The 27,061-nt window shown below is 44.3% G+C and overlaps 1 protein-coding gene across 2 annotated transcripts; it reads left to right on the top strand.

The window, feature by feature from the left end:
* Window positions 1-175: 175 nt before the first annotated feature.
* On the top strand, window positions 176-27,061 carry ATP6V1A (ATPase H+ transporting V1 subunit A). Of its 2 annotated transcripts, none has more exons than XM_075197416.1 (16): window positions 176-281; window positions 11,729-11,793; window positions 13,246-13,344; window positions 15,067-15,195; window positions 16,614-16,828; window positions 17,335-17,472; window positions 17,829-17,980; window positions 18,162-18,324; window positions 19,299-19,407; window positions 19,485-19,607; window positions 19,925-20,039; window positions 21,005-21,068; window positions 21,785-21,988; window positions 22,469-22,563; window positions 24,367-24,538; window positions 25,221-27,061. In XM_075197416.1, exons 3-16 carry the CDS (start codon window positions 13,263-13,265, stop codon window positions 25,311-25,313), a joined length of 1,854 nt encoding a protein of 617 aa, XP_075053517.1. In that variant the 5' UTR covers window positions 176-281; window positions 11,729-11,793; window positions 13,246-13,262; the 3' UTR covers window positions 25,314-27,061. The 2 variants fall into 2 exon arrangements, with proteins under 2 accessions (XP_075053517.1, XP_075053518.1); XM_075197417.1 differs by lacking the exon at window positions 176-281 and adding an exon at window positions 4,336-4,354.

Raw genomic sequence — 27,061 nt, 5'->3', positions numbered from 1 at the left:
CAAATTGAGGGCAAGGCACTTGGAAAATGTACATGTGAAGTTTAGCAGTCAGGACATAAAATAAGTTGTGGAGTTCAGTATTCCATAGTGAAGATATACACCTTGTTTTTTTTCCCATATTCAAGATGGCGGAGACGGCCTCCGAGGCTCTTCTCACGATGGCCGGGTGGCGGTGGGTGTGACTGTCAGCTGATCGGTGACGGACGGTGATCTGCAGTAGGAGGGTGAAGCATCATTCCAGCCGGGCCTGTGACACGGAGCACCGGGATTTCCTCCGGCAGGTAGGTGAGATTCGCGGCCATTATGGCACTGCCAGTCCAGGCTTTGCCCGGCGAGCTGGGCCTCCATTGTCACTCAGTGGCTGATGGGAGGAGGACTCTGCAGAAACATAATATATATATATAAGAGGGCTTCATATCTATACTGCCATTTTTGTCACACACCGAGCACCCCCTGCTGCTTTCTCATTAAATGGGAACAACAATAATAATCGAATATTATATAATTCTGCAGCTGCAGTGATCAGTATGTATCACCAGCAATGCAAGGTGCAATACATCCCCCTAACCACATAGATTTAGTGATAATCCTACTTGTCATCCTGCTGTCAGTGGATCTTTCTATGATATTATTTTTTTGCAACAACATTGGATTTGCTGCTTTGATTAAAATAGTAAAATGAATAGGTGAAGTGACTGCATTGTCCAGGAGGCGCTCATCCCATGAATATCCGCTGATCCATGACAGGATGAATAGAGGGCAGAGCGGTCATCTATAGATGGAATTGATTCAGTTGCTTGTATAGATTCTCATCAAGTCCCTGGAATTATATAGGACAGATGTAGGATGCTGACCCCCCCTCCATGTTCTTGCAGTGTGTACTGACAGTAGAAGGTTTTAGGGTGGGAGAGCGAGTGGTACGTAGACCGCAGTGGTGGATATAGGTTGTTTATCAACTTTTAAAACACACTGATAATCCTTTATCTTTTTACCCACCTCTTGGGGGTTACACTCTATATGATTTGCCATATAATGATCTTTCCTGCCTTATATTACGATCAGTGTGAATTTTCATATTCGTATGGTGTAGTGTAGACCATGTATTACACTCTGGCCTGTTTATTACTATTTTAATATACAAGTAAGACAATGGAATTGTGGATTATTGTGTCAGTTATATGTTTGGGAGTAGTATTTTGGAGCAGTAAGGATAATATATACATTTGATGATTTGATTGTTGAGCAGAAGATTAGCGACCATTGTTGATCCGATCGGTGACTTCTGTGTACTCTGAAAGCCACCACTGCCAGATAATAGTTTATGCCACTTGTTCTTCCACTGGCATCATTCCCACTCTTAATATTTCACGTATACGCAGTTAGTGATCATTTGATAATCTCCCCATTTTGGAGCACACATTTACAGGCAGAAAATGTGGTGAATGTATATTGGTAGGGCAGAACAAAATTGTCTTTTCTGCGCAAGTACCAGTAAGTGACCAATTAGATAGAAAATGATTGTGTGGCCCGGTTGTAGATATGCATACCTAGCTTATGCTATATCAGCAAAATATGTCACTTTGTCCATAGATTCCCCAGGATACAAATGTTTCCTGCTTGCTGGGTTCCTTTTATGAGCAAATAAGTAGCAAGAACCATTGTTAGGGACTTTCCTGAGTAACACGCTATCACCCATTAAAATAATGTTTGCAGTGTTTTGCATGTAAAAATAAATATATGTATACATACAAGCACACACGACATGGCCCAAAGGTATGTGTACTGCCCATCTAATCGGTATGTTTGGCCAATTCACCCATTGCTAACAGCTGCATAAATTCAAGCATACAGCCATGTAACCTCCATAGTCAAACATTAGTGGTAGGATGGATCATGTGGAAGAGCTCAGTGACTTAACGTGGCACAGTCCTAGGATGCCAGCTTCTTTTACACATAAAAACTTCTCATGGGCTTAATGTAGTGTGTTTCCATGGCAGAGCAACCACACACAAGCCTCAGATCACAATGTCAAACATCGACTGGAGTGTTGTAAAACACTTTGTGATGGGACAGTGGATATGTGTAATCTGGAGTGACCAATCGCATTTCACCATCTGGCAGGCTTTTGGATGAATCTGGGTTTGGCGGATGCCAGGAGAATGCTTCCTACCCAAATTTATACTGCCAACTGTAAAGTTTGGTGAAAGAGGAATAACGTTTTGGGTCTGGGTTGCTTAGTTCTAGTGCAGGGAAATATTAATGCTACAGCATACAATGACTTTCTAGAGAATTGTGTGATTCCAAAATCAATTTGGGGAAGGTCCTTTCCTGTTCCAGCATGACAACGCTCCCTTGCACAAAGCGAGGTCCATCAAAAAATGGTTTCCTCAAGTTTAGTGCGGTAGAGCTTGAATGTTCAGCACAGACCACTGAGCTCAACCTGATCAAACAGCTTTGGAATGAATTGGAATGCCAACTGCAAGACAGGTGTTATTGCCCAACATCAGTGCCCTGGTGTCGGTGTACCTCACTAATGCTTTTGTGGCTGAAAGGAAGCAAATCCCTGCAGCCTTGTTCCAAAACCTAATGGAAAGTCTTCCCAGAGGAGTGGGCGCTGTTACAGCATCATAGGGGAGACTAACTCCATATTAACGCTCATGTTTGTGATGTGAGATGTTCTACAAGCACATATGGATGTGACATTCCAGTATCCATACACTTTCAGCCATGTAATGTATATCTCCCATGTGACATAGCTCCTAAAGCGCAACATCATTTTATATTTTGTGATATGCTGTGTTAATAGATGAATTGTATTCTTGCAAAGAACAGCTTTTGATCGAGAAAATCACTTTGTGCAAACTTTGTGCAACCACATACTACATCTGGAGTCACTGGCTTCTCTAAATGAATGATCTGTACTGTTAGCAGCAATTCAAAGCTGCATTCCTGAGTAGAAAATAATCTACCCATTTTTCCCATGCTGGAATCTGTTCATTGTGTACTTTCATGTACCGAATTTACTGGCGCTATATAAATGATGATGATGTACGACCAATGGGGGTGTGACCTTATGGACCAATAAGATGGACTTGCATCAATTTTAAACCTAGCTCTGTTTTAAAATGATTTGTTCAATCCATTGCTATTGGTTTGTGCTCCAAATTACTTAATAGTTATTGGAAACTGTTTAGTTTTAAGTCAGACTGCTGCTTTTGGAACTATTTTAACCTCTAGGGTTACCGGTGAACCCTCTGGAGACTAGAAATGGGATAAAGGTTTGGAAACCCATTTATTGTTTAAAACAAAATTTGGGGGTAAATTTACTAAGCAGCATTTTTATTGATTTTTTTTGTGCAGTTTGCAAACTGCTTCACATCTCTGCAGTTTTCAGATCGAAGCCGAATGATTTATCAATCTGCGGTTTGAAGGGTCAAATCTCGCACCACATCCAATGGAAACCCCTAAGCCACATGAGGTTTAGGCAAAACCACCAGGAAAAAGGAAGATTTTTTTAAACATGGTTCTGATGAAGTAACTCAAGCAGTGTAAGCTATTTGGCCTTAGTTATAATACAATTATGAATTAAAATTGGCCCTTTAATAAAATAGTACATTGATATTGGCTCCTTTAAAAATAAATTCTTATTGCCCCCCTAATAAGGTAACGTTTCGTTCTGGAACATATGATGTTTGAGCTATCTCGCCTTTCTGGTGGTTTGATTTATGGTTTTCAAAACCGCACCTTGATCCATTACATGGTTTTGTATTTTTTCCATGTGTAAAAATCGGGATGGTGTTGTGAAACGAAGCAGTTTGATGTGCGGTTTCGCATACATAAAAATGGCAAAGACCATGCAGTATTGCAAAACCGCACTTTACTAAATCTTCCCTATGGTGCGTGTGTGATCCCATCTGATCGGCATCAATCACATGCCAATCAGGAATAGTAGACACTCCTGTCAGTGACTGGTTGGTGGATGTTAAAATGTAGCGTTCTTTAATTAATGTACCCTGTACTGGGTAATTATTAGAGACCTTTCTTAGGTAGACAATGACTGTGTCTGTTGTGATACATGGAACATTTCTGAGTGTATTATTATAGAATACTCTGTATTGCAGCAATGCTTGGCCTGGGAGAGACGAGTGCACTGTCTGTTCATTCACCAGGGCTGCTGTGTAATTGTGCCTTTGATTTCCCAGCCTCATTGAGCTGAGTGCACAGCAGTCAGGTGACCGGTCAGCTGAGCAGAGGATCAGGGAAGTGTGAGGTCTGTCATGTGACACTGTGACAACCTGGGGGAGGGGATGTTACACTGCTCCCTCCATTCATACATGTAATGACTGTTCATCGGGTAAGTCCATTTTACCTAACGTTACATGTGCAGAATTAGCCAGCTCAGATTCCTCCTTTATTATATTCTGCAAAGTAATTAAACCGAGGAAGGAAGTTACCAACTAGAAGATTTGCCTCCTAATGCAGTTTATCTGCAATGTTGTTAATGCTACATAAGTATTTATTTTTAGTTCTATTTTTCAGTTTTCTTTTGGTCAGATTGTTAGTCTGTGCAGAGTTTCATGCTGTGTGATAGGATGCATTATATTTTGATTGAATATCAGTGGACGTCTGTATACTGGTGCACGTTCCTAGGTCCCCTATGTACTGACTGCAGTGATGTTATTTGGAGAAAACTCAGCCAATCGTTCTTTAATGTATGAAACTATGGAGATTTCTTTCTGTACATTCTGTTTCTGCTGAATATTTTTAGTCTTCTTTTTCTATAGCCCAGTACATTTAAAACATTTAAGTCCGTTTTATCTGGCAATGATAACCGGCAGATGTCACCTTTTAGTTTTGCATTTTGCAAGTTGATACGGAGCCCGTACAATGAATTTACATGGGCAGTAAATGGATCAAGGAATACAAGAGGACACAGCTTTTACACTTGGAGTACACTGAAGTATAGTATTCACGGATTATTAGGATATATTGTTGTTATTTATGGTGGCTGTTTGCACAGCTCCCAGACCAGATGTATGGCAGCACGGTGGCTCAGTGGTTAGCACTTCTGCCTCACAGCACTGGGGGTCATGAGTTCAATTCCCGACTATGGCCTTATCTGTGAGGAGTTTGTATGTTCTCCCCGTGTTTGCGTGGGTTTCCTCCGGGTGCTCCGGTTTCCTCCCACACTCCAAAAACATACTAGTAGATAACTGGCTGCTATCAAATTGACCCTAGTCTCTCCCTTACCCTTTCCTGTAAGCTCCAATAGAGCAGGGACTGATGTGAATGAGTTCTCTGTACAGCGCTGCGGAACTTTTGGCGCTATATAAATAAATGATGATGATGATGGTCTGGCACATTACTGGTATTCTGTATCTTGTATAAACAAGTGATTCCCGCTATGGCTTCATCTAGACTGGATATAAGTGTAGCCAAGAGGTGCACTTCAATTATTGTGTGGACGCTTGGTGCTTCTTACCCTGTGGTTTCCATGTCTTACACGTTTGTCTATTCAGAAACCCAAAAACTCTTGGTATCTTTATTTTACCACATATATTAATGATGTATTCTTAAAGTACACACAGTGGAGGCAGCCATTTTGGATGTGATCCAGTACATTGTGTAGGGCATTCCTTAGAAGAGTCAGTATTGGTATCCTCCTTTACCCTCTAATCTCAGGTGGTGATGGGGATTGGGTGATCATGGATCCCAGCACTGTCCTGGTTAACACACAGCTGGTATTATACCCATCTGACAACCTGTGTACAGTTACACTGCTAGGTCACGGATGCCAGGATCACATTGCTGGGCGTTACATGGTGCCCCCAGGACGGAGGGACTGACGGTGCAGTGTGTGGAAATTCTGCAGTATCACCCAGCTTCCTTTTTCAGAGAGGCAGCCTGGAAACTCAGTGACTCACCATCAGGAGACTGGAGACACTGCTCATAGGGTCTGTACGCCGTGTGCATTGGTTGGTGTATGTATGTGATACATGTATGTGTGTCTACATACTGATGCAGCTACCGGGCTCCTCCAGGGAGGCTGGGCTCTCTCGGCCTGCAGTGCCGGGGTCCTCCGTGGAGGCTGGGCTCTCTCTGCCTGTAGCACTGGGCTCTCTAGGCCTGCAGTGCCGGGCTCCTCCGTGGAGGCTGGGCTCTCTCGGCCTGTAGCACTGGGCTCCTCCGTGGAGGCTGGGCTCTCTCGGCCTGTAGCACTGGGCTCCTCCGTGGAGGGTAGGCTCTCTCGGCCTGTAGCACTGGGCTCCTCCGTGGAGGCTGGGCTCTCTCGGCCTGTAGCACTGGGCTCCTCCGTGGAGGCTGGGCTCTCTCGGCCTGTAGCACTGGGCTCCTCCGTGGAGGCTGGGCTCTCTCGGCCTGTAGCACTGGGCTCCTCCGTGGAGGCTGGGCTCTCTCGGCCTGTAGCACTGGGCTCCTCCGTGGAGGCTGGGCTCTCTCGGCCTGTAGCACTGGGCTCCTCCGTGGAGGCTGGGCTCTCTCGGCCTGTAGCACTGGGCTCCTCCGTGGAGGCTGGGCTCTCTCGGCCTGTAGCACTGGGCTCCTCCGTGGAGGCTGGGCTCTCTCGGCCTGTAGCACTGGGCTCCTCCGTGGAGGCTGGGCTCTCTCGGCCTGTAGCACTGGGCTCCTCCGTGGAGGCTGGGCTCTCTCGGCCTGCAGTGCCGGGGTCCTCCGTGGAGGCTGGGCTCTCTCGGCCTGCAGTGCCGGGGTCCTCCGTGGAGGCTGGGCTCTCTCGGCCTGCAGTGCCGGGGTCCTCCGTGGAGGCTGGGCTCTCTCGGCCTGTAGCACTGGGCTCCTCCGTGGAGGCTGGGCTCTCTCGGCCTGTAGCACTGGGCTCCTCCGTGGAGGCTGGGCTCTCTCGGCCTGTAGCACTGGGCTCCTCCGTGGAGGCTGGGCTCTCTCGGCCTGCAGTGCCGGGGTCCTCCGTGGAGGCTGGGCTCTCTCGGCCTGTAGCACTGGGCTCCTCCGTGGAGGCTGGGCTCTCTCGGCCTGTAGCACTGGGCTCCTCCGTGGAGGCTGGGCTCTCTCAGCCTGCAGTGCCAGGCTCCTCCAGGGGGGCTGGGCTCTCTCGGCCTGCAGTGCCGGGCTCCTCCAGGGGGGGCTGGGCTCTCTCGGCCTGTAGCACTGGGCTCCTCCGTGGAGGCTGGGCTCTCTCGGTCTGTAGCACTAGGCTCCTCCGTGGAGGCTGGGCTCTCTCAGCCTGCAGTGCCGGGGTCCTCCGTGGAGGCTGGGCTCTCTCGGCCTGTAGCACTGGGCTCCTCCGTGGAGGCTGGGCTCTCTCGGCCTGCAGTGCCAGGCTCCTCCGTGGAGGCTGGGCTCTCTCGGCCTGTAGCACTGGGGTCCTCCGTGGAGGCTGGGCTCTCTCGGCCTGTAGCACTGGGCTCCTCCGTGGAGGCTGGGCTCTCTCGGCCTGTAGCACTGGGCTCCTCCGTGGAGGCTGGGCTCTCTCAGCCTGCAGTGCCAGGCTCCTCCAGGGGGGGCTGGGCTCTCTCGGCCTGTAGCACTGGGCTCCTCCGTGGAGGCTGGGCTCTCTCTGCCTGTAGCACTGGGCTCTCTCGGCCTGTAATGTAATCAGTCCACTTGTTTTCAGTACTCATTTTTCTCCCCTTGTTGTAAAGCTGTGTTGGGCATCTTATACCTTTTTGAAGCTTTTGTTTATTTGCAATTCCCATTTGCATGCTGGAGCTTTTTAGTTCAGTAGTTGTTACTTTTTTGTAGTGTCTCATGACTTGTCATGTCACTTAGTTATCTATAATGTATGAAAGTTCTCCTACCTGGGTTTAGTTGCAGTTTTGTTACAATTGTTACACAAGAGCTCCCGGCACATCCTCCTCTAGGGAACAAGTTCCAGTTCTTGGTATGAAACGGGAAGTTCTGCTTCTGTATATGCACAATGTGTTGTAATCACCGTGTCCCCCAGTCCCACTCAGTGATCTCCTCTGGGCACATTCCAGCTGTTATCTGTAGCATAAGTGCATGTATTTTCCCTCTAAAATCTCCCTTGTAGGTTACATGTGATTGAATATTTTTTTGTGGTTTTTGAAAAGTGTATAAAATGTGGCTGTATAATCACAGCCAACAGCTGTGCACACGGTGGCCGGTATATTAGGGAAAACACATATTGCACAATTTCGGTGAGCAGCATTTGTGTCATGTTACAGTGTAGATCGCACACACACAACAAATTGTTCATTTGTGGACAAATTATTTTATCGCTGAACAATTAGAGAACCCTGACCAGCTCTAAGACCTATAACAAACAACATTTAAAAGATAATGATGTTCCATAGATAAGAAGAAAGTTTGCCTGGAAATACTTTATGCACAATTTGAATCCGGCAGCAATATGATTAACAATAATTTTTAGTTTCAATCAGCTAATTGCAAAATGTTCGTAATGACAGATAAAATTGTTGCATTTTGGCAGATCAGATGTCATTGTGTAGTTTTGACAGACTTGCGTGCACCATGCTAGACAATCAAATCTCTGCATGTGTGTCCAGCTTTAATGCGTTCTCAGAGTGGTATTGTCAGTGCTCAAACACGCAGTAAAAGTTTTTTAAAATGTTACATCTGGTAATAGAAGTCTAAGCCCAGTTACACGGTTAATCACTTCTCACTGCCGAGAGGGGGACACACAACAGATGCTCACTGTGGCAGTGATAGAATGGACTGAGATCATCTCTGTGCTGCTGAGGGAGGGATGTCAGCGTAGATTTACCAGCTCTTCTCACAGAGGTGTCACTGGCCCCACGCGGCCTTTGGTTTTCATTATTTAATTAGCGTTCAGCTGAGAGATTCTCTGGAATGGTCTGGCCGGGAGCGGTCAGTATTGCTATAGCTTTCATATCCCAGCATGCATTGCAGAAGGATATTACTGGTCAGCTGTATACTCCATGCTTGTAATTCTGTGTATAATGATAAATATTGTTCTGTAGGATGGACACAAGACACTTCTTCCCCTGCAGCATCTGAGGGGATAACATGATAAAAATGACACGCAGAGCTCCTGTACATCATTTATATATTATACATAGCGTGTAATGAATATCTAATATATAAATTCTTAGTGGCGTCTGTGTGTGGAAAAAAAAAACAACAAGTTGCAGCGCCACCTGCTGGGCAGAGTTATATACTGACCTACTAAATTCTTAGTGTGTGTGGGAAAAAAAATTCAAAAAGGGCTGAAATTTGGTAGGGCTCAAACTCATTTTCGTGAGGTAATTTTACCTCATGAACACACATGTGTAGAGGCGTGTGTGTGTGTGTGTGTGTGTGTGTGTGTGTGTGTGGAAAAAACAATTTTCTCAGAAAGGGCTCATCCAATTGACCTGAAATTTGGTATACTGACATTATTTGACAAAAAAATTAGAATAGTCAAGTCAGTTAACTTCCATCATCCCCCCCTTCCCCCCGTGGGAGGGGTAGTAAAGGCTAAATTTACGAGTTGAGGGGTCAAACTCATTTTCGTGAGGTAATTTTACCTCATGAACACACATTAAAAAGGGCGCTTGCGTCGGGAAGTAACGATCTTCCCCTGAGGAGGCCTGGGCTAGGCCCAAATGCATGACAAGAACCTTTTTAAGACCTTAAGTAGCTTGATTTGACTAGAATGCATGAGTATCATGCACGGGTTAACTTGTAGAAATATAATAAGCTAAAAGGTCCTGAAAATATTTGAAAATATGAGAAAATATAAAAGTCATACATAGTAAAAACACAAAGTGTTAAGTTAGAAGTAATAAGATTATTGAGTTCTGATCAATTTGTACTATGTGGACTTATTAAATCAGAGGAATTATTATTAAATTGACTACCATGGTAACTCTTGTTCCAAGGGTACCAAATTTCTTTAAAAACTGTTATTTATATATGTCAATGGATATTAATCTTTCCATACATTGTGTTTTTCTTGTGTATGGGTTTATACCAAGATATGTTAGTCTGTTTCTATTCTGATGCTATTAAAGTCCACCATGTATGTAAAACGTGCACTGTCAGAGCCTCCTCTAAAAGAGGGCTGGACAACCTGTGGCTCTCCGGTCGTTGTGAAACTACAAGTCCCAGCATACCCTGCCAGTTAATAGCTAGCGAAGCATTCTGGGGCTTGTAGTTTCACAACACCTGGAGAGCTACAGGTTGTGCAGGTCTGCTCTAAAACAATTATCTGGAATCGTAATTAATGTAGTGTAGCAGGTGCTGAATACAGATGATGTAACATTGTGACATGTTGTTTATTAACGGTGATGATCATCCTCATCATCATTCATTTATATAGCGCCATCAATTACACACAGATAAGACCATGGTCAGGAATCAAACTCATGACCCCGGTGCTGTGAGGGAGAAGTGCTGACCACTGAGCCACCGTGCTGTCCCTTGTATGTTGCCAGTAACCCAAGATCTGGTACTGCACCCGGGAATTTAGAATCTTTCTCGTGGCCTAGTTCCAGGAATCCTGAGACAGAACAGCCATTCCAAAAGGGTCATGAATACATAAATTAAAGCAAAATTCACCTAAAATGCTGGAAGCTATTTCTGCAATAGAATGGAGATTATAGGCTGGATCCAGGTTCAGTCAGCGTGCCTAATATTCTAGATTTTCTCCAGGAGGGTCTTGATGTGATTCTAAAACCTGTACTCTAAAGGGTGTAAGTACAGCTTAAAGCTGGTTTTACAATAACAAATTAGCAGAACATTCTTTAACCCAAGGATGAGCTGTTTGCCCTGAAAACCTATTCCCACTGTGGTAGTCTGCCTAAATGTGGAGCTGTCCAGAATGGTTCTTCTTGGTTCTGAACCATTAGAAAAAGCATTTCTGAAATGTCCTCCTTTCTGGTGACCACCACAGCCAGAAGAGTGAGGAACATTCAAGCCACAACCTGAGAACCATATTTATTTATCCTTGATATCGAGATGGTGCTTAAACCAGTTTCCACTATTTTGTCCAAGGTGGTCTTGACCTTATATAGATCACAAGACATAGTTCTGCCAATCTTATGTCCTAACTCCCAAAACCGAACGGGACAAAGTGTTTAATTGTCATAATGTGAGTATATGCTGTAAATTCTGATATCTCTAACGGCCATTGGAGGTTGTGGAAAGGACAAGAACACTCTTACTAATTTCCAGGGAAGAAATAAGGGACTGAGAGCACATGAATTGACGTTTATATCAAGCAAACCATTTGTGTAAGCTTCCTACAAAACTCCACCTGGTCTCCTGCATTCTAATAGAACAATTCCCGTCTCCTGGACAGAGAAAGCTTTAGCTTCCATTGAGCAGATCTCCAGGGCTGGCATTCAGGGCTAGTGTCCTTATATTGGTAAAACGATATAAGTTACAGCTGATCTGGATGGGGCCATGGTCACAAAGTTCTACAAACAGTTGTCCTTTCCCTGGTGGAGACACTCGTCCCGCCAGCATTGCAATCCTTGTCTTGGTGTTTACAAGGGGAACTAGTGCAAATTCACACAGAGCCCATGTTAGACACTAATATTACACTGATGGAATGTCTCTTACTCCCGGTTGTCAGTGCTGGGACAAGTTGTGGTACGTCACTGGCAGAGGTGAGGTCTCCTGATTTGTGGGGTCCCTGACATAGGAGTTAGGGGTATGTCGTCGTAAAATGTTATTTGAGCAGGTGTAAACTTAAATGGTCATTTATAGCAACCAGTGCCCTTTAATTTCCTTTTCTGTCTTCTTCCAGGTAACATTTCGGAGATTCCCATCATTGTAACGTCTGTCCCAGGCAAAGCACTGCTGGCAATTCAGGTAAATCCAAGAGTTATTTCTGTTTGTCTGATGTTGATCGCACAGAATTATTGTGGGGTTGTGTTATTAGTGTCCTTCATATTTGAAGCAGGTTCAATAATTGTAGCTGTACCAGTCCAACTGCAATATTAGTATTTAGCGTTTGATTTATTTGGGCAGCATTTTACAAGACCATTATTTCTAGAGCCCCTCTCTCTTCGTCTTGTCATACACAACGGTGATGACAGGAGGAAGAGAGAGGGGCCCCACGAGTTCTCAAAGCTTTCTAGAATAATTGCTGTTCAAATAACGAAGCACTAAGCCCTGTTATTGTTCATTTCCACATTTTCCACATTCTGGGGAGAATAAACTGACCAGAAATACGACTTCCATAGGAAACTCTTATGTCCACGTATTGGTGTCGTGTCCTGTCCTCAAATTCCTCCCTAAATTTTACACTTTCCTGGTCAATGGTGATATATACCTCATAACAGCTATGTAATCACTGTACTTCCTCTATGCCTACAAAGTTTATTATCCTTGGTCTTATTCATTGCTAAACACTCACATCCACACTAGTGGAACGGAGACACCCGGTGCCCACTTAGTCTTGATGCATAACTAGAGTACGTGGGCAGAGGGCATTTATGGAAAATGTTCTCCATGAAACTGCGTAGACAAGATGGTGTTGCCCTCTAGCACCCAATCAGATTGTAATAATTATTTTACTAGTACAGCTGAGAGAATGAAAACATTTGATATGTCGCCACAGAATCTGCAACGCTGCACAATTAACACAAAGTAAACCAAACAAAATGCAGCCAAGTAAAGTGCAAGAGAAACAATAGAAGACACAACTAGAACATAGGAAACATTACAAACAGGATGATGAGATAGAAGGTAGAGAGGCCAAACTTGATTGTACCTTTCCACAGTTATTTCCTACCAAAGAGACGTACAGAAAACCCACTGCTTTTAACATCTAACTTGCATTAATAAAGCTAATTATTGATTTGTGATTAATGTTCCTTTTTACGAGGCTGCAGGATATGGGTATTACTCTATAATCAGATGACTGCCTTACACACGTGTGTGCGTTTTATGTTTAGTGGTTTTTTTTTGGCCTTTTAGCCTGTAATGCTCTTATTAATATGCAGTAGAGCTTGCAATGTAACCCAACAAGAATACAAACTGCCTGCAGCCTGTCCCGACACATAATTGCTCCTGTAAATTTAACCCTTCTGTTTTTAGTGTGGATTTTTACAATTCAATTGAAAGGTCATTTAGGAACTGCAAATAGACTGTTGGAGCTTTGGGGGGGGGGGGGGGGGGGGGCTGCTCACAGAGATGATGTGGGACGATAAGGTGATGGGAGGAGAGGCTGGGAGACTGCCTAATTAAATGGTCTAGGGACGAATGTGATGGAAACATGGGCCTGGATCTGTGATAAAACTATATCCACTTTTCTTTCAGCTACCTAAGGAATAAACATGGATTTCTCCAAACTGCCAAAGATTCGCGATGAAGAGCAGGAAAGCAAGTTCGGCTACGTCCACGGTGTATCCGGACCTGGTGAGTGGTGAATGTGTGTATCTGCAGTAACACACAGCGCTCTTTGCTTTTTATAGAGGGTGTGTGTTTAATGCAGTTTTATTCAGAGTTTTTTCTTGCCTAACTGTACTGGGGTCTCTGTGAATCTCGGTGTTACCCAGGGGCTGCTCCTTGTCATGTAGGCTGGCGCTCTTTATCTGTATCGCACACCACTAATACCAGACGTGATAGGTTTAATAATCCACAGATCATGGATCTATCTTTGGTGCGAGTATTGATCTAGTACCATATAGGCACCAATTACACTAATGTATAGAAGGTTTTGGGAGTGAATTATAAGACAAGGTTTACATTGGCAGCATGATTAAACCTATATTTACCATCATAAATAAATATACAATGAGTCAGCATCACTTGAGATGTTTGCACAAACCGTGTTTTTAATGCCCTTACTGTAAAGAACCCTTTTCTCTTCTATGCTTAGAGTGGGGGGATGATTCACTTCAGCACTATGTGTCTCCAGAACAGTTCACAGACACATTGCGCCGATGTTGAGGATGGAATCTCTGCGAGGAAGGATGAGCAGAGATTCCTTACCGTAATAGCTGGCAACATGTGCAGCCGGACATCGTGGTCAGTTTAATCTCCCGCCAGAGGTCACCGGAGATGAAATTACTTTGATATTTATTATGTTTAAAGCCAGTCATCAGTGTATATTCTGGGTTCAGTTCAAGTCTCCCAATTAGCATGTCTACAGATGGGCCCAGAGAAGACAAGACCAGTCTCTCCGACAAACACTCATTAAGCACCTGATAGAATTTTCTGCACATATCTGTATAAAGTGTTGGTTCCTGGAAACTTTCATAGTGCAGTGATTTATATCACCACTTCTATATCGTGTTATTAGTGTGTCAGATGAAGGCCGCAGAGTTTGCGTGTTATCACTCATTATTTTGGATGCTCTCCATGTATGTACTCTGCAGTTTTTGATCCTGTTATAGAGGGTAAGTCAGAGACCACTTTCTGTTACACCAATATAATCACATTTAATGTACGGAGAGCTGGTAAATCAGAACCTAGTCTATCTGCAGCACCAAGAGGTTGGGCATCCTGTGGCTTTCTATCTACTGTGGGACTACAAGTCCCAGCAACGCTTGTATTTCCACAACAGCTGAAGAGTGAAAGACTGCCCAAACCAGCTGTATAGTCACATCTGTGATCTCCCAGCGTTGTTGTCCTCTTCAGTCCCGTCTTACCAGGACTGGGCACTATGTCTTACCAGGACTGGGCACTATGTCTTACCAGGACTGGGCACTATGTCTTACCAGGACTGGGCACTATGTCTTACCAGGACTGGGCACTATGTCTTACCAGGACTGGGCACTATGCCGTGCGGATATACAGGGGTTTGTTGCATGGCTAAATTGTGAGTCCACAGTGCTAGCGGTGTGTAATACAAAAGCGAGAGTCGCAGGGAAGGAGGTGAACTCTTATTGGCCCCCTGAGAATGCTGCTTTTGTACATTGATGTAACGGATCCTTAGTGTCTATTGTGCAAGTGTAACACCTAACGTTCACCATTTCATACATTTGTGCTATATTGATATAGGTGTTGTCCATAGTATAATATATGAACTATACGGTATATTATCAGTACAGTATGGCCCTATACACAGAGAATCCATAATCCTGTCATCCTCACCTCTCTTCCTCCTCTTAACCTTCTGATTGGTTTCTCGCACAGTGGTGACCGCGTCCAATATGGCGGGAGCTGCCATGTACGAGCTGGTGCGTGTGGGACACTGTGAGCTGGTCGGAGAGATCATCCGTCTAGAAGGCGATATGGCCACCATCCAAGTCTACGAAGAGACCTGTATCCTTTTATCAAGGTCCATCTCGGAGATGGACCTACTGGCGCGCGTGTTTCTGTCACCTGACTTCTCCATTATTTTAGACTTCCCATCGTGGCAGAGTCCCTGTATGATGCATTCTATACAGACCATTAAGTTACATGTAGTCAGTACTAGTCTATTACCGTATTTCCCCATGTATAAGACGCACCTTTTTACCCCAAATATTGGGTCTAAAAAAAAGGTGCATCTTATACAATGCAAGTTCCACTTACCTGATTGAAGAAGTCGGCATCCGGTGTGAGGAGTCCCCGCTAATCAGCTCCAACAGCTCCAGCAGCTCCAGCGTGTCAGCCGTTACAAAAGGACCTTCAGGTCCTGCAGGCGCCTCCCACAGTGTCGGCGCTGTCACATGACTGACAGTTCCGATGATCGCCGCTGCAGATTCCTCTGTGTTTCCCCTACAAAAGCTGCAGTCTTGTTGACATTAGACAAGTCACGTAGACACGCTTGGGGCGTGTCTACGTGACTTGTCTCTTGTCAGCAAGACTGTGCAGTAGCGCTCATTGTCTCATTGCCTTATTGCCTCACTGCCTCATTGCCTCATTTTGGTGTGAATGTGTAAGCTGCTCTAGTGAATCACAAATTACAAGCTACAGTGTGCTCTGTGACAAATTGCAGGCTCCTCCATAGTGTGCTCTGTGACAAAAATTAGAAAGAGCCTTTTGATTCCTCCTGCTGCACATTGCATTTATGATAAATAAAACTTGAGTTCAATAACTTTATGTAATACATTTTTTTTTTCATTTTGGGCCCCAAAATGAAGGTGCGTCTTATACTTGGGGAAATACGGTAGTACATTAAATTACCTGAGTTAGTTCTTCATTCATGTCAGCTCTATGGTCGCGTCGGTGCAGCTAAGACCGTGTGATATGATGGTCATGTACTTCAGTTATGTTCTGTATCAGTCTCTCAGGTCCTTTGTGTGGGTCAGGAGGACAGTTATTTGTTTTAACATTGAAGAGTCACGGGAATATACATAGTACTGTGTTAGATATTCAGCTTTGGAAACATTTATGGTTAGCAGAGTATTATCTCCACCCTGAATTACATATAGTTTAACCTACATCTGTGGGACATTGTCTCCAATTGGATTAATGAAAACAAGGAAATAGATAATGCATAACCCGATGGTATATTTAAAATGCATAATAACTTCCAATATGCTTTTTGTAATATAGGGGGCATTGTTATATAAAAAGATATGAAATATAAACTTAAATGTAAAGTGAGCGTTTTTCTTTTTAAAGGGGAGCACAATCTCCTGCGCCCTAAATCTATTGTACAGAGAGAAGTGCAGTCCTGGAGGATGACTCTTTATGTGATCAGATGTGAATAGGGCCATCTGTAAGGTGTCTGTTCCTCAGCTTCTCTCATACAGCTGGTGTGTCGGTCGGTGACCCTGTACTTCGCACTGGGAAGCCCCTCTCCGTGGAGCTGGGGCCGGGCATCATGGGGTCCATTTTTGATGGTATCCAGAGACCTCTGAAGGACATTAGTGATTCTACGCAGAGTATCTATATTCCCAGGGGTGTAAACGTGACCGCCCTCAGCAGAGACATCAAGTGGGAGTTCAGCCCATTTAAAAGTCTCAGGGTACGTACATGTGCGGCTCCTGTGTATCCTATCTGTGATGCCATGAATCCTAGACAGACGTGTGATCTCAGTCCATGATTGCAGAAGCTGATCAGTTTAGAGTATTATTGCACTAGTATTACAGTACAGTTATACCCAGTGACGTTAGTGTTTGCATATATATATATATATATATATATATATATATATATATATATATATTATTACACACACATATACGTACACTTCTACAGGTCACATTTGTGTAGACAGAGTGGTGATGTCGTCTTCATTATTCATTTCTACACTTATCTACAGCAGGTGACTTCTTATACCGGACCATACACATATTACAAGTCACCATAACACGTATGGAAGCCTTTCTGTATTCATGAGATTCATTGGTGACTTGTAATTTCCTATAATTTATAATAGAAGCCACGTGATCTCATATTGTTAATTGAGTGTCATGATTAAATCGTACACTTCAGGAGGTGTCATTATGCAGTTCCCTGTTTGTCCTGCAGGTCGGCAGTCACATCACCGGGGGAGACATCTATGGATCGGTATTTGAGAATTCCCTCATCAAGCACAAGATCATGCTTCCTCCACGCAGTCGGGGCACAGTCACCTACCTGGCACCGCCCGGGCATTACGACACATCTGTGAGATTTGGATTACCTTTATTATAGTGGTGTACAGAATGGTGTGTGCTGGCCGCTGAGCCAGACGCTGGATGCATTGTGTGTGTGTGTGTGTGTATGGCACAGTGTGGTGGGATAATCTAAAAGTATATGTAATAACTATATTTAGAATAGAAAAACAGCACTCAAAACTCGCCATATTCAACCATAAGCTGTTGATCGTGTCCATATCTGCGTAACCTGAGAGTAGGTTTGGAAATCGTGGTGTTTGTCGCTGCTTAGTGCTGAATGAGAGATCATCGGGGTGACCTGCTTGTATAAAGAGAAGGACAAAGGATTCGTAACCCATTGTCGTGTCCCTATTTTCCCTCTGTCAGGATGTGGTGCTGGAGTTAGAGTTTGAGGGTGTTAAGGAGAAGTTCACGATGGTCCAAGTGTGGCCGGTGAGAACCGTTCGACCGGTTACGGAGAAGCTGCCAGCAAACCACCCGCTGCTGACTGGCCAGAGAGTGCTGGATGCGCTCTTCCCGTGAGTTCTCAATAGGTCTCGTTATGTCTGTGATGTGATGGTTTCTGCGCAGTTCCAGGCACTTGCATTAATTCCTCACTATATGTTATGATAACGGATCCGTTATGTTAAATGTTTGTCTCCTAGGACATGGTCTTTCCTCTATGCCCTGAATAACCGCTATCTTTACTTGTCTCACCAGGTGTGTACAGGGCGGCACCACCGCTATTCCAGGAGCTTTCGGTTGCGGTAAAACTGTGATCTCACAGTCCTTGTCTAAGTACTCGAACAGTGACGTCATCATCTACGTGGGATGCGGAGAGAGAGGGAACGAGATGTCTGAAGTGCTGAGGGACTTTCCTGAGGTCCGAAATCCTGTTTTATGAAACTAATATCAAGACATGCTAGGGCTGTATGGAATATGCTCTAGCCAGTAATGACTGTATCTCTAATTTAGAGATTAGCAGTAGAAGAATTCCCTGATGGAATATAAACAAGGGAGACAGTCATTTTGTACAGGGAGGGTCTGACTGGGTTGTAACAAGATTCTGGAGGGGACTATTTTCTGGGTTACTTTGGCTTCAAAGACATTTTGGGAGACTAGTGGTGTTTGTGGTGAAACACCACTAGTATTATTTTACTGAATGGGCTTATTCAGGCGAGTACTTTAAAGAGCCGTCTCTCGCCATGTTCCATATGGAATGCAACACTGCTACAACGCTTTACAGGCCCAGTGATCATTATCACCTGCGTCTATTAATTCATAAACCGTTGTGCCGTCCAAAATGCCGGAAAGCCAGTGTTCTTTTGCAGAGTTTCGCTCTCACCCGCTGCTTACACTGCTGCCCGTCTGATCGGCAGCTGTGTCCGTGATCACAGTGCCTGTAGCGTTATCAGACGTAATCCTGTAAGATAAAATGTTCCCAAAATGCTTGACCAATGAGCCAGTGTATTTACAATACCCATAAGGCCCTCAGGATACAAATCCTGAACAGCACCGACCTGAAGAAAAATTATTCTGAAAACTGCCTAGAAGCGGGAGGAGTGGGGAACACAATAGGGAGTAGAGGTTGAAGAGTTTTGGAGTCTGACATTTCAGGCTTCAGAACAAAGACCTATTTGCTCCCCAGTTGTTACCCCTAAGACCACTCGTGCCGTGATTTCCGTACAAGAGCAGCTGTCATTCTTGGCAGCGTCCGATGTGTTTTATGTTTCACGGGTTTTAGCCAGAAATTTCTGGAGCGCTGAGGCTATAATGTCTTGTTTTTCATTTTGTAATAAAATCTCTTTCTCTAGAGGAATTGTAGCACGAATGACTGTATATCGGTTTGTGTTGCAGCTGACCATGGAAGTAGATGGGAAAACAGAGAGTATTATGAAAAGAACCTCTTTAGTCGCAAATACTTCCAACATGCCTGTGGCCGCCAGAGAGGCCTCTATCTACACGGGTAAGAATGGGAAGTGGTTTCCCTGTCTAGTTCACACCCTCAGGGTTACACTAATCTCTGTACTCTCCTCCCTGCAGGGATCACACTCTCCGAGTATTTCAGAGACATGGGGTATCACGTCAGTATGATGGCCGACTCCACCTCTCGATGGGCTGAGGCTCTCAGAGAAATCTCTGGACGTCTGGCTGAAATGCCCGCTGGTGAGTAGCCATCTAGTACCAAGAGGGGGCGAGCAACAAAGTTTGTCTTTCTTTACCAGTTAGATGATTGGCTCTCCTGTGTTCGGTAGTATATCTCCAGCGTTGCCTGACAATATAAAAGTAATGGCCTGGGGTCAGTTGGTTGCAGGTAACTTTTTCAGACACCCCTTAAAGTCACAAAATACATTTCTCAAAAGTTATGAACTATTCCCTTAACTTCTAGTTTGTAACCTACAAGCAATAGTGGGAAATTTCAGTGCTCATGTGGGTTACGCTGGTGTCATACAAGCTGCTTGATGGCCTCTCTCTCTGTACAGACAGTGGTTATCCCGCCTACCTGGGAGCCAGACTGGCCTCTTTCTACGAGCGAGCCGGGCGTGTGAAGTGTCTGGGAAACCCTGAGAGAGAAGGCAGCGTCAGCATTGTTGGAGCGTAAGTGTTAGTAACACTGTATGTGAGTGTCTCACTTACCACAATCAGAGGAGAGGAGCGACCCCGTGTCTGGGATCTCGTCAACAGAAACACATCTACCACACATAACGACACCCGATATCCACACACAATAGTGGCATCCGCTTTGTGGGCACATCCAATATTTCTCAGAGTGCTGTCATTGGATCGTACATTGGGAAGTGTGGAAGTGACTGTTATCGGGGATATATAGACAGCTCGGGGAACTATATTCTGTCTGCTGTAACTTTGCATCTCGCTACACACAGTCCTGGTCTGCTCAGACTGGATTTGAAGAGTTAAATGCAGTCATTTGGGTAATAAGTGCCAGATCGCACATGATGTATTTGAGGGTCTGCCAATGTTCTCTCGGGCTGCCAAGAGAAACTCAACTGTACTGGAGTAAGGGGGGGGCTTGAGCCGCTAGTACCGGAGGTGTGAAATCCCACCCGCTCCAGCTGACAAAATGTCTACTATAGTGAAAACAGATCATCTTTGTGGGTCCGTTTTATCGAGGCTCTTTCCTCTTGCGGGATTGGGTGTGTCTGGTTCTGGCAAGGTATTATGAGGCTTTTTAAAGGGGAACCAGTCAAAAGGGTTTATTTTTGTAATGTTCAATGAACCCCCAACCCCAAAATCCAAGGGGGTCCCGTTATTTCGGCAAATAAAGCTTGTACTGAGTAACATGGAACCTTTACCTTCTAATAGATGTGGAGAAGAGAGTTATTTTGAATAAAAGATTGTTGTTGTTTTTTTCCCTATAATAAGATGATACAAATAAGATAAATGTGCAATAGCCCCTAGTAACCATAATCTTTGAACCATATATCTGGTTGCCACGGGTTACAGCACAATTGTGACACTTATAAAGCCCATAGACATTCTTCTCTGTTCTACCGGGGAACAGTTGATATAACCGCATTCTGGTTGACGTGTTTCCCCCTCAGGGTGTCGCCGCCTGGTGGAGATTTCTCAGATCCCGTCACATCTGCTACGCTGGGCATTGTTCAGGTAAAGTAGAATTCTTTCTTCAATTAATCCTCTCCTTGTTTGTTGTGTAAATGTGTTGCCAGTTGGCCAGGATTTGTATCCAACGTCTGATTAAAGTCTAAATATGGTTTGAGCTGACGGGCTGGTGATGCAGTTGGCTTCTGTATGCCGTCATCGACTGAATTGCCAATCTGACGAAATCTGCAATGTTGCAACTGCTGGGGAGATTTTGCACATTAACATTTAAGTCTCTCTAACCTCATGTAACGTGATGGAACACAGAATCATGGTGATACATCCTATTGTGATGCTCTTTACCTGACGGGGTAAAATAATTAGTGTTTAGCTTTTATTTCTGTCTTTACAGAAGCAATGCATGGAAGTGGTCTCTAACAGGACAAATTGCTAATATTCTCCGTTAGTAATGGTTAGTGACCAATCTGTGGCCCGGTGGACAGAACATGATCTGTTTGGGGGTAGCTCAGTGATGTAAATCCCTGACTAATTAGCACTGATCCTAACAGAGTTAGTGGAGACTCCCAATGTGAATGCAGTGACAGGTTTTGGTGACTGGGTGCTGAGTATTAGATTGTAAGCTCAGCAGTGCAGGGAAACCATGCCTGGCATTGGCTACGTACAGACTTGTAAATATGAAAGCCCAATATAAAACCAATACACAAAGCATTGAAAGAAATGGACTATATATCCAGAGCAGCATCGCTCCTTTCTCTCTGCAGGTTTTCTGGGGATTGGATAAAAAGTTGGCTCAGAGGAAACACTTCCCCTCTGTGAACTGGTTAATCAGCTACAGTAAGTACACCCGGGCGCTGGACGAGTACTACGACAAACACTTCCAGGAGTTTGTCCCACTCAGGACCAAATCGAAGGAGATCCTCCAGGAAGAGGAAGATCTGGCTGAGATTGTGCAGCTGGTGGGAAAGGTGAGACCGCCGACTCTAGGTACCGCGGACCTGTGGCCACGCCTCGTGCGGCCAGTGACATCATTAATATATACTTGTACTGAGGAGCGTTTGTAGACGTGGGTATTGGAGCATGAGAGTTGGCAAGCGAGGGATTATTCTGGGGTTTGGTAAATATGTATTAAACTTGGGAAAGGTTATCGTCAAATATTTAGCATAGTTTAAGCAGAAAATACCTAGAGCTTGATGATAAGAATCATCTTCACTTATTATATATCCCAGATTACGAGAGCGAAACGCACTTTCTAGAATCATTGTGTTTTGCTCATTCTAGGCAATACTGTTCCTAGTGGGTGTCTCCAGATTCTATTACTGTCCTACACTCGGGTCATTGTCCTATGTATGGCTACTAGAACATTGTGTAGAGCATGTGAAGCCATGCCGTGTGTAACCTGGTCATACATGTACTTCTGCGGTTCAACGCTCAATATTTTGTTCTAGGCTTCTTTGGCGGAGACCGATAAGATCACTCTGGAAGTGGCCAAGCTGATTAAGGATGATTTTCTGCAGCAGAACGGATACACCGCCTATGACAGGTGAGACGTGTATCTGTCATGCGCTGGCAGATTTCTGTGCTGTTAGGATTCATTTTATTATTGTGTATAGCGCCCCCATATTATGCAGCGCTGTACAGAGAAGACTTAATAATCCACATCAGTCCCTGCCCCAGTGGAGTTTACTACACACACACACACTAGGGTGCCTGCTTATCAGCAGCCAATTAACCTACCGGTATGTTTTGTTCTTTTCGGGGAGTGGCAGTAAACCGAAGCACCTGGAAGAAATCCACACAAACATGGAGAGAATATATAAATCCATGTAGACAGGGCCCTGGTTGGTGCTGTGATGCAACAATGTTGACCACTGTGCCCCAGTGCTGCCCAACATGATATTCATTAGTGATCTCTGGCATGGGACTGAGATTCATTAGGGTTCACTGGCGTGGCACTGGGGGTCGTCTGGGATTGTTCGCTAGCGCAATGCTGGGGGTCGTCTGGGATTGTTCGCCTGCGTGGCACTGGGGGGGGGGGTGGACATTGATTTCCTTAGTTAGGAGAATAGATTATGTTGAATCCAAATGGCTAGTGTTATGGAAAAATGATCCAGATATAAGGACTAGACCCACTATGGCATTGTAACTTGCAACATTTATTAACTGAAAAGTCCAAACACGGAGGAACCTTTATTTGTATCCAATGACCATATAAACCCAATATCAGGTTCTTGCCAAGATGGGAACAACACTGGTAAAAGGTTTTGGGCATGAGCTGTACTTAGCTATAAGATAACTACACATATATATTCGCTACCAGACATAATTATCATGCAGCCCACCATAGAAGCGCTAGAAGTAGTTTCTGTAAAACATAATTCTGTGATTCCCAGACTCCTTCAGGGCTCTCTGCTCTCGGGGCCACTGACCTCTGCTAAGCACGGTGGCGAAGTGGTTAGCACTTCTGTCCCACAGCACTGGGGTCATGAGTTCAATTCCCGACAATGGCCTTATCTGTGTGGAGTTTGTATGTTCTCCCCGTGTTTGCGTGGGTTTCCTCCGGGTGCTCCGGTTTCCTCCCACACTTCAAAAACATACTAGTAGGTTAATTGGCTGCTATCAAAAATTGACCCTAGTCTCTCTGTCTGTCTGTGTGTGTGTATATTAGGGAATTTAGACTGTAAGCCCCAATGGGGCAGGGACTAATGTGGATGAGTTCTCTGTACAGCGCTGCGGAATCAGTGGCGCTATATAAATAAATGGTGATGATGATGAAGCACACTCAGCGAAAAGCGCGTCGGCGTCTCACTGGATGCTTCAGCCCCATTGCTTATATTAGAAGGGTTTACTTTTTGTATGGGTAGATTTGTTCCATTATATGCAGAGTTAGCGGAGCATTATTTAGGTAGTTAGCAATACACCTCCCATAATCTTTTTCAGCCTTGGGCTACATTGTGCTTGCAGCGGTTTAGCATGGCCCAAACTCCGCCGCTCTATACTAGCTGCCGACATATAGCAGTTATTATACAGGTTACCATTTTGGATGAATCTGAGGAGATCTCCTACTTCACACTAGTAATCTTGAGCCATCTCGTCTACCCATGCTATTACCCTCATTATACCTCTATATGGCGATGAGTGCATCCAGCTAATTTTAATTACACACTGTTTTTATAGAGGATATTGTAGTATATCTCGCTGCTTTTAGTGATTAATAAAAGTTATATTTTAATTTAATCTGGTTCCACACCAATCATCACAGGTTGTCCCAGTGAGTTCCAGTGCACCTAATTATCCTTCTCTGCTTTTTTTTGTTTATCCGCTGACCTCTGCTCTATCCCGCCAGGTTCTGTCCTTTCTACAAGACAGTGGGAATGCTGTCCAACATGATTGCGTTCTATGACATGGCTCGTCGTGCTGTAGAGACCACTGCGCAGAGTGACAACAAGATCACATGGTCCATAATCAAGGAGCACATGGGGGAGATCCTGTACAGACTGACCTCCATGAAATTCAAGGTCAGTGCAATGTGCATTATATATAATAAGCCAGACATAGTCCTACGTTCTCTGCATTTCTCTGATTTTGTTCATTGGAAATAGCTGTGCGTTACAGATGGAGCGTTATTTATTCAATATGAGTAAAATAGTAATAGACTAAAATCTGTGATTTGTCAATGATGTTAAAACACAGATTTAAAAGAGGATGTACTTTCTGCTTGACATGACACTAGATATTTCAGATCTGCAAATCTTAAGGGGTCTGGGTGGGACCCTAGCATGGATTGTTAGCAGTCAATAAAAAAAAGATGTAAATGCCCCTTAGAACTTCTAACATTGAGAAAGCCGGAACACGGACCTCAAGGGGCCACGGGGGGGGGGGGGGGGGGGGGGGGGGCTCGCTGAGATGATTGCAAATCTGCCACCTAGAAAGCACCAATGCAGGAGCTGGACCAGAATATGTGAAGTGTGTAAAGTATAGTTTGTGCTGTGTATTAGTATATGGATACACTAGTCAGACATAATGTGTTATTAGAGGAGACTAACCCTGAATGGTGATAGACTACAGAGCCTCACATTGTCTTTGTGTGTTCAGCCGGGCAGGGCCTCACGCTTGGTTAATATTTCCAGTCTTTTCTGTGCTCTCATCCTTCTCCGTTGTGTAACCTTCATGCCTGACGCTGCTTTGTTGATTCTGTAGGATCCGGTGAAAGAAGGAGAAGCCAAGATTAAGGCAGATTACGCCCAGTTGTTGGAAGACATGCAGAACTCTTTCCGTAGTCTAGAAGACTAGGAGCCCCCCACCACCTTCTCTCCAGCAACTCATCATCTCAGACCTCCAGCTATGGCATCACGACTGGGGACCCTGTACATCTGCTATACAAACCTGTCCATCCCTTCCACGTTTAGTAGGTCTCGGCCACCTTCCAGTGTGTTGGCCGCCTGTGTGTAGCTGTTATCCCATTGGTGTGGTGAATGTGTGATCTATGGGGCGGATGTGGGAGAGAGATGCTGTGCGTTAACGATGGCCAACGACTAGTTTCCCAGTAAGAGTAGTTGTCTATTCCTTCAAATAACTGATATCCTGGATGGCTCGAGTACACTTACTTATCATGAAGGGCTCGGAGTCCTGATTAATACAAAACATCTTAATTTTCCATATTAATAGTCCTTGTGTCTATACGGAGGCTGCCTTCACACATTCCAATGCTGTGTATTGTCCTGTCTGTGTTCTCCATGTATTACTAGATGTTAGCAACCTGTGGCTCTCCAGATCTGGAGGCATGCTGGGACTTGTAGTTCACTCGGAGAGTCACAGCCTACCTTTTCTGTCTAGGTACCCCCCTTGATTTACAATAATCTGAGCCAGACTTCCCAACCTATCGACCTAATATTAATGCTTATTTTCTACTGTTTGCACCATGTAACCTCCTATAAACTTATAGACGGGACGCTGGTGTAATATTCTATCTACAACCAAGTCACTGTAACCTAGCACCCTGCATTTCTTGTCTTTCTCCTGGACAGTCATTGCGGGAACCCTTGTTTCTTTATTCCATATTACTTGAAAACTCACGGTCATTAGTTTTGTGTTGATTGCTGCAACATGTTTGGCTGTTTCAGTACCAGTTATTATTATTGGTAATAATCAGCTTTGTTATTAGAGACATGTTACAATCTAGTGAAGACCTAGTTAACACTTTCCAAGGAGTTTAATAAGACATTGTTAAAGTTTGGTTCATGTGTAAAGATCAGACCTCTCAGTCGTTCCCCTTCCAGCCCGTCCGATGGCCGGGTAATCACCAGATCCCTAATCTGGTCCATGCGGATTCTGAATCCTGCAGCCTCAGTCCGTAACCCTCGGTGGTGCACATAGGTTCTTGTTTGAGCACCAAAGTCTGTGTTCTGATTTGAGAGTTACAGAAATTAAGAGAAAATAATCAGATAATCTATAACTTACATTGAAATGTATACGTGACGTCTGGACTAGGACCTGTGCTGATCAGAGGGCAGATTACTTGTCTATAGGAGCAGTCAACCAACCTTTGGTAACTAGTTGTAACTCAGTGGATTTGCCCAGGGTCTCTTCCCCACCTCCATTTCTAGTTCTTCGAGTGTCTTTGCGTAAATGCAAATGAATTCACTGTATAAACACATTTTCCCCTGTGTTTGACCATTTGTCATCTGTTACATTGCACTTCGTCTTGTAATATCCTCTATCCTAAAGCGAGATGTTCCGTAAAACCCTGCAAGGGTTACTGAACCTTCAGCAGATGTGTAAAGAAGACAAACTTGTGTATTTATTGTACTGTCGCCGGGCTTCCTGCAGGGGGCGCCGGTTTAAGCAGCTTTCTGGTTCCTTTCCATTCGTTTTGGTGTTTTTTATTGTAAGTGTTGAGCTTCTGTTCACTGTATCATTTTTTTTAATTTTTTTTTCAAGCTGTAAAAGTTATGAAAGAGATTTAAAAAAAGAGAAAAGCACTCTGATTTTAAGACTTGAAATTTGTGTTGTTAAAATTGAGAATAAAATATGAATTTAAA

The sequence above is a fragment of the Mixophyes fleayi genome, chromosome 2, assembly GCF_038048845.1.
Source record: "Mixophyes fleayi isolate aMixFle1 chromosome 2, aMixFle1.hap1, whole genome shotgun sequence".
Taxonomy (NCBI): domain Eukaryota; kingdom Metazoa; phylum Chordata; class Amphibia; order Anura; family Limnodynastidae; genus Mixophyes; species Mixophyes fleayi.
This window is presented reverse-complemented; position numbering and strand designations above follow the sequence as displayed.

What these genes read in the sequence shown, in the direction of transcription:
- ATP6V1A (XM_075197416.1), top strand. Translation starts at nt 13,263, where the DNA reads ATGGATTTCTCCAAACTGCCAAAGATTCGCGATGAAGAGCAGGAAAGC. An exon ending in GGATACACCGCCTATGACAG is followed by an intron (nt 22,564 to 24,366) that starts GTGAGACGTGTA and finishes CTATCCCGCCAG; the next exon opens with GTTCTGTCCTTTCTACAAGA. An exon ending in TGACCTCCATGAAATTCAAG is followed by an intron (nt 24,539 to 25,220) that starts GTCAGTGCAATG and finishes TTGATTCTGTAG; the next exon opens with GATCCGGTGAAAGAAGGAGA.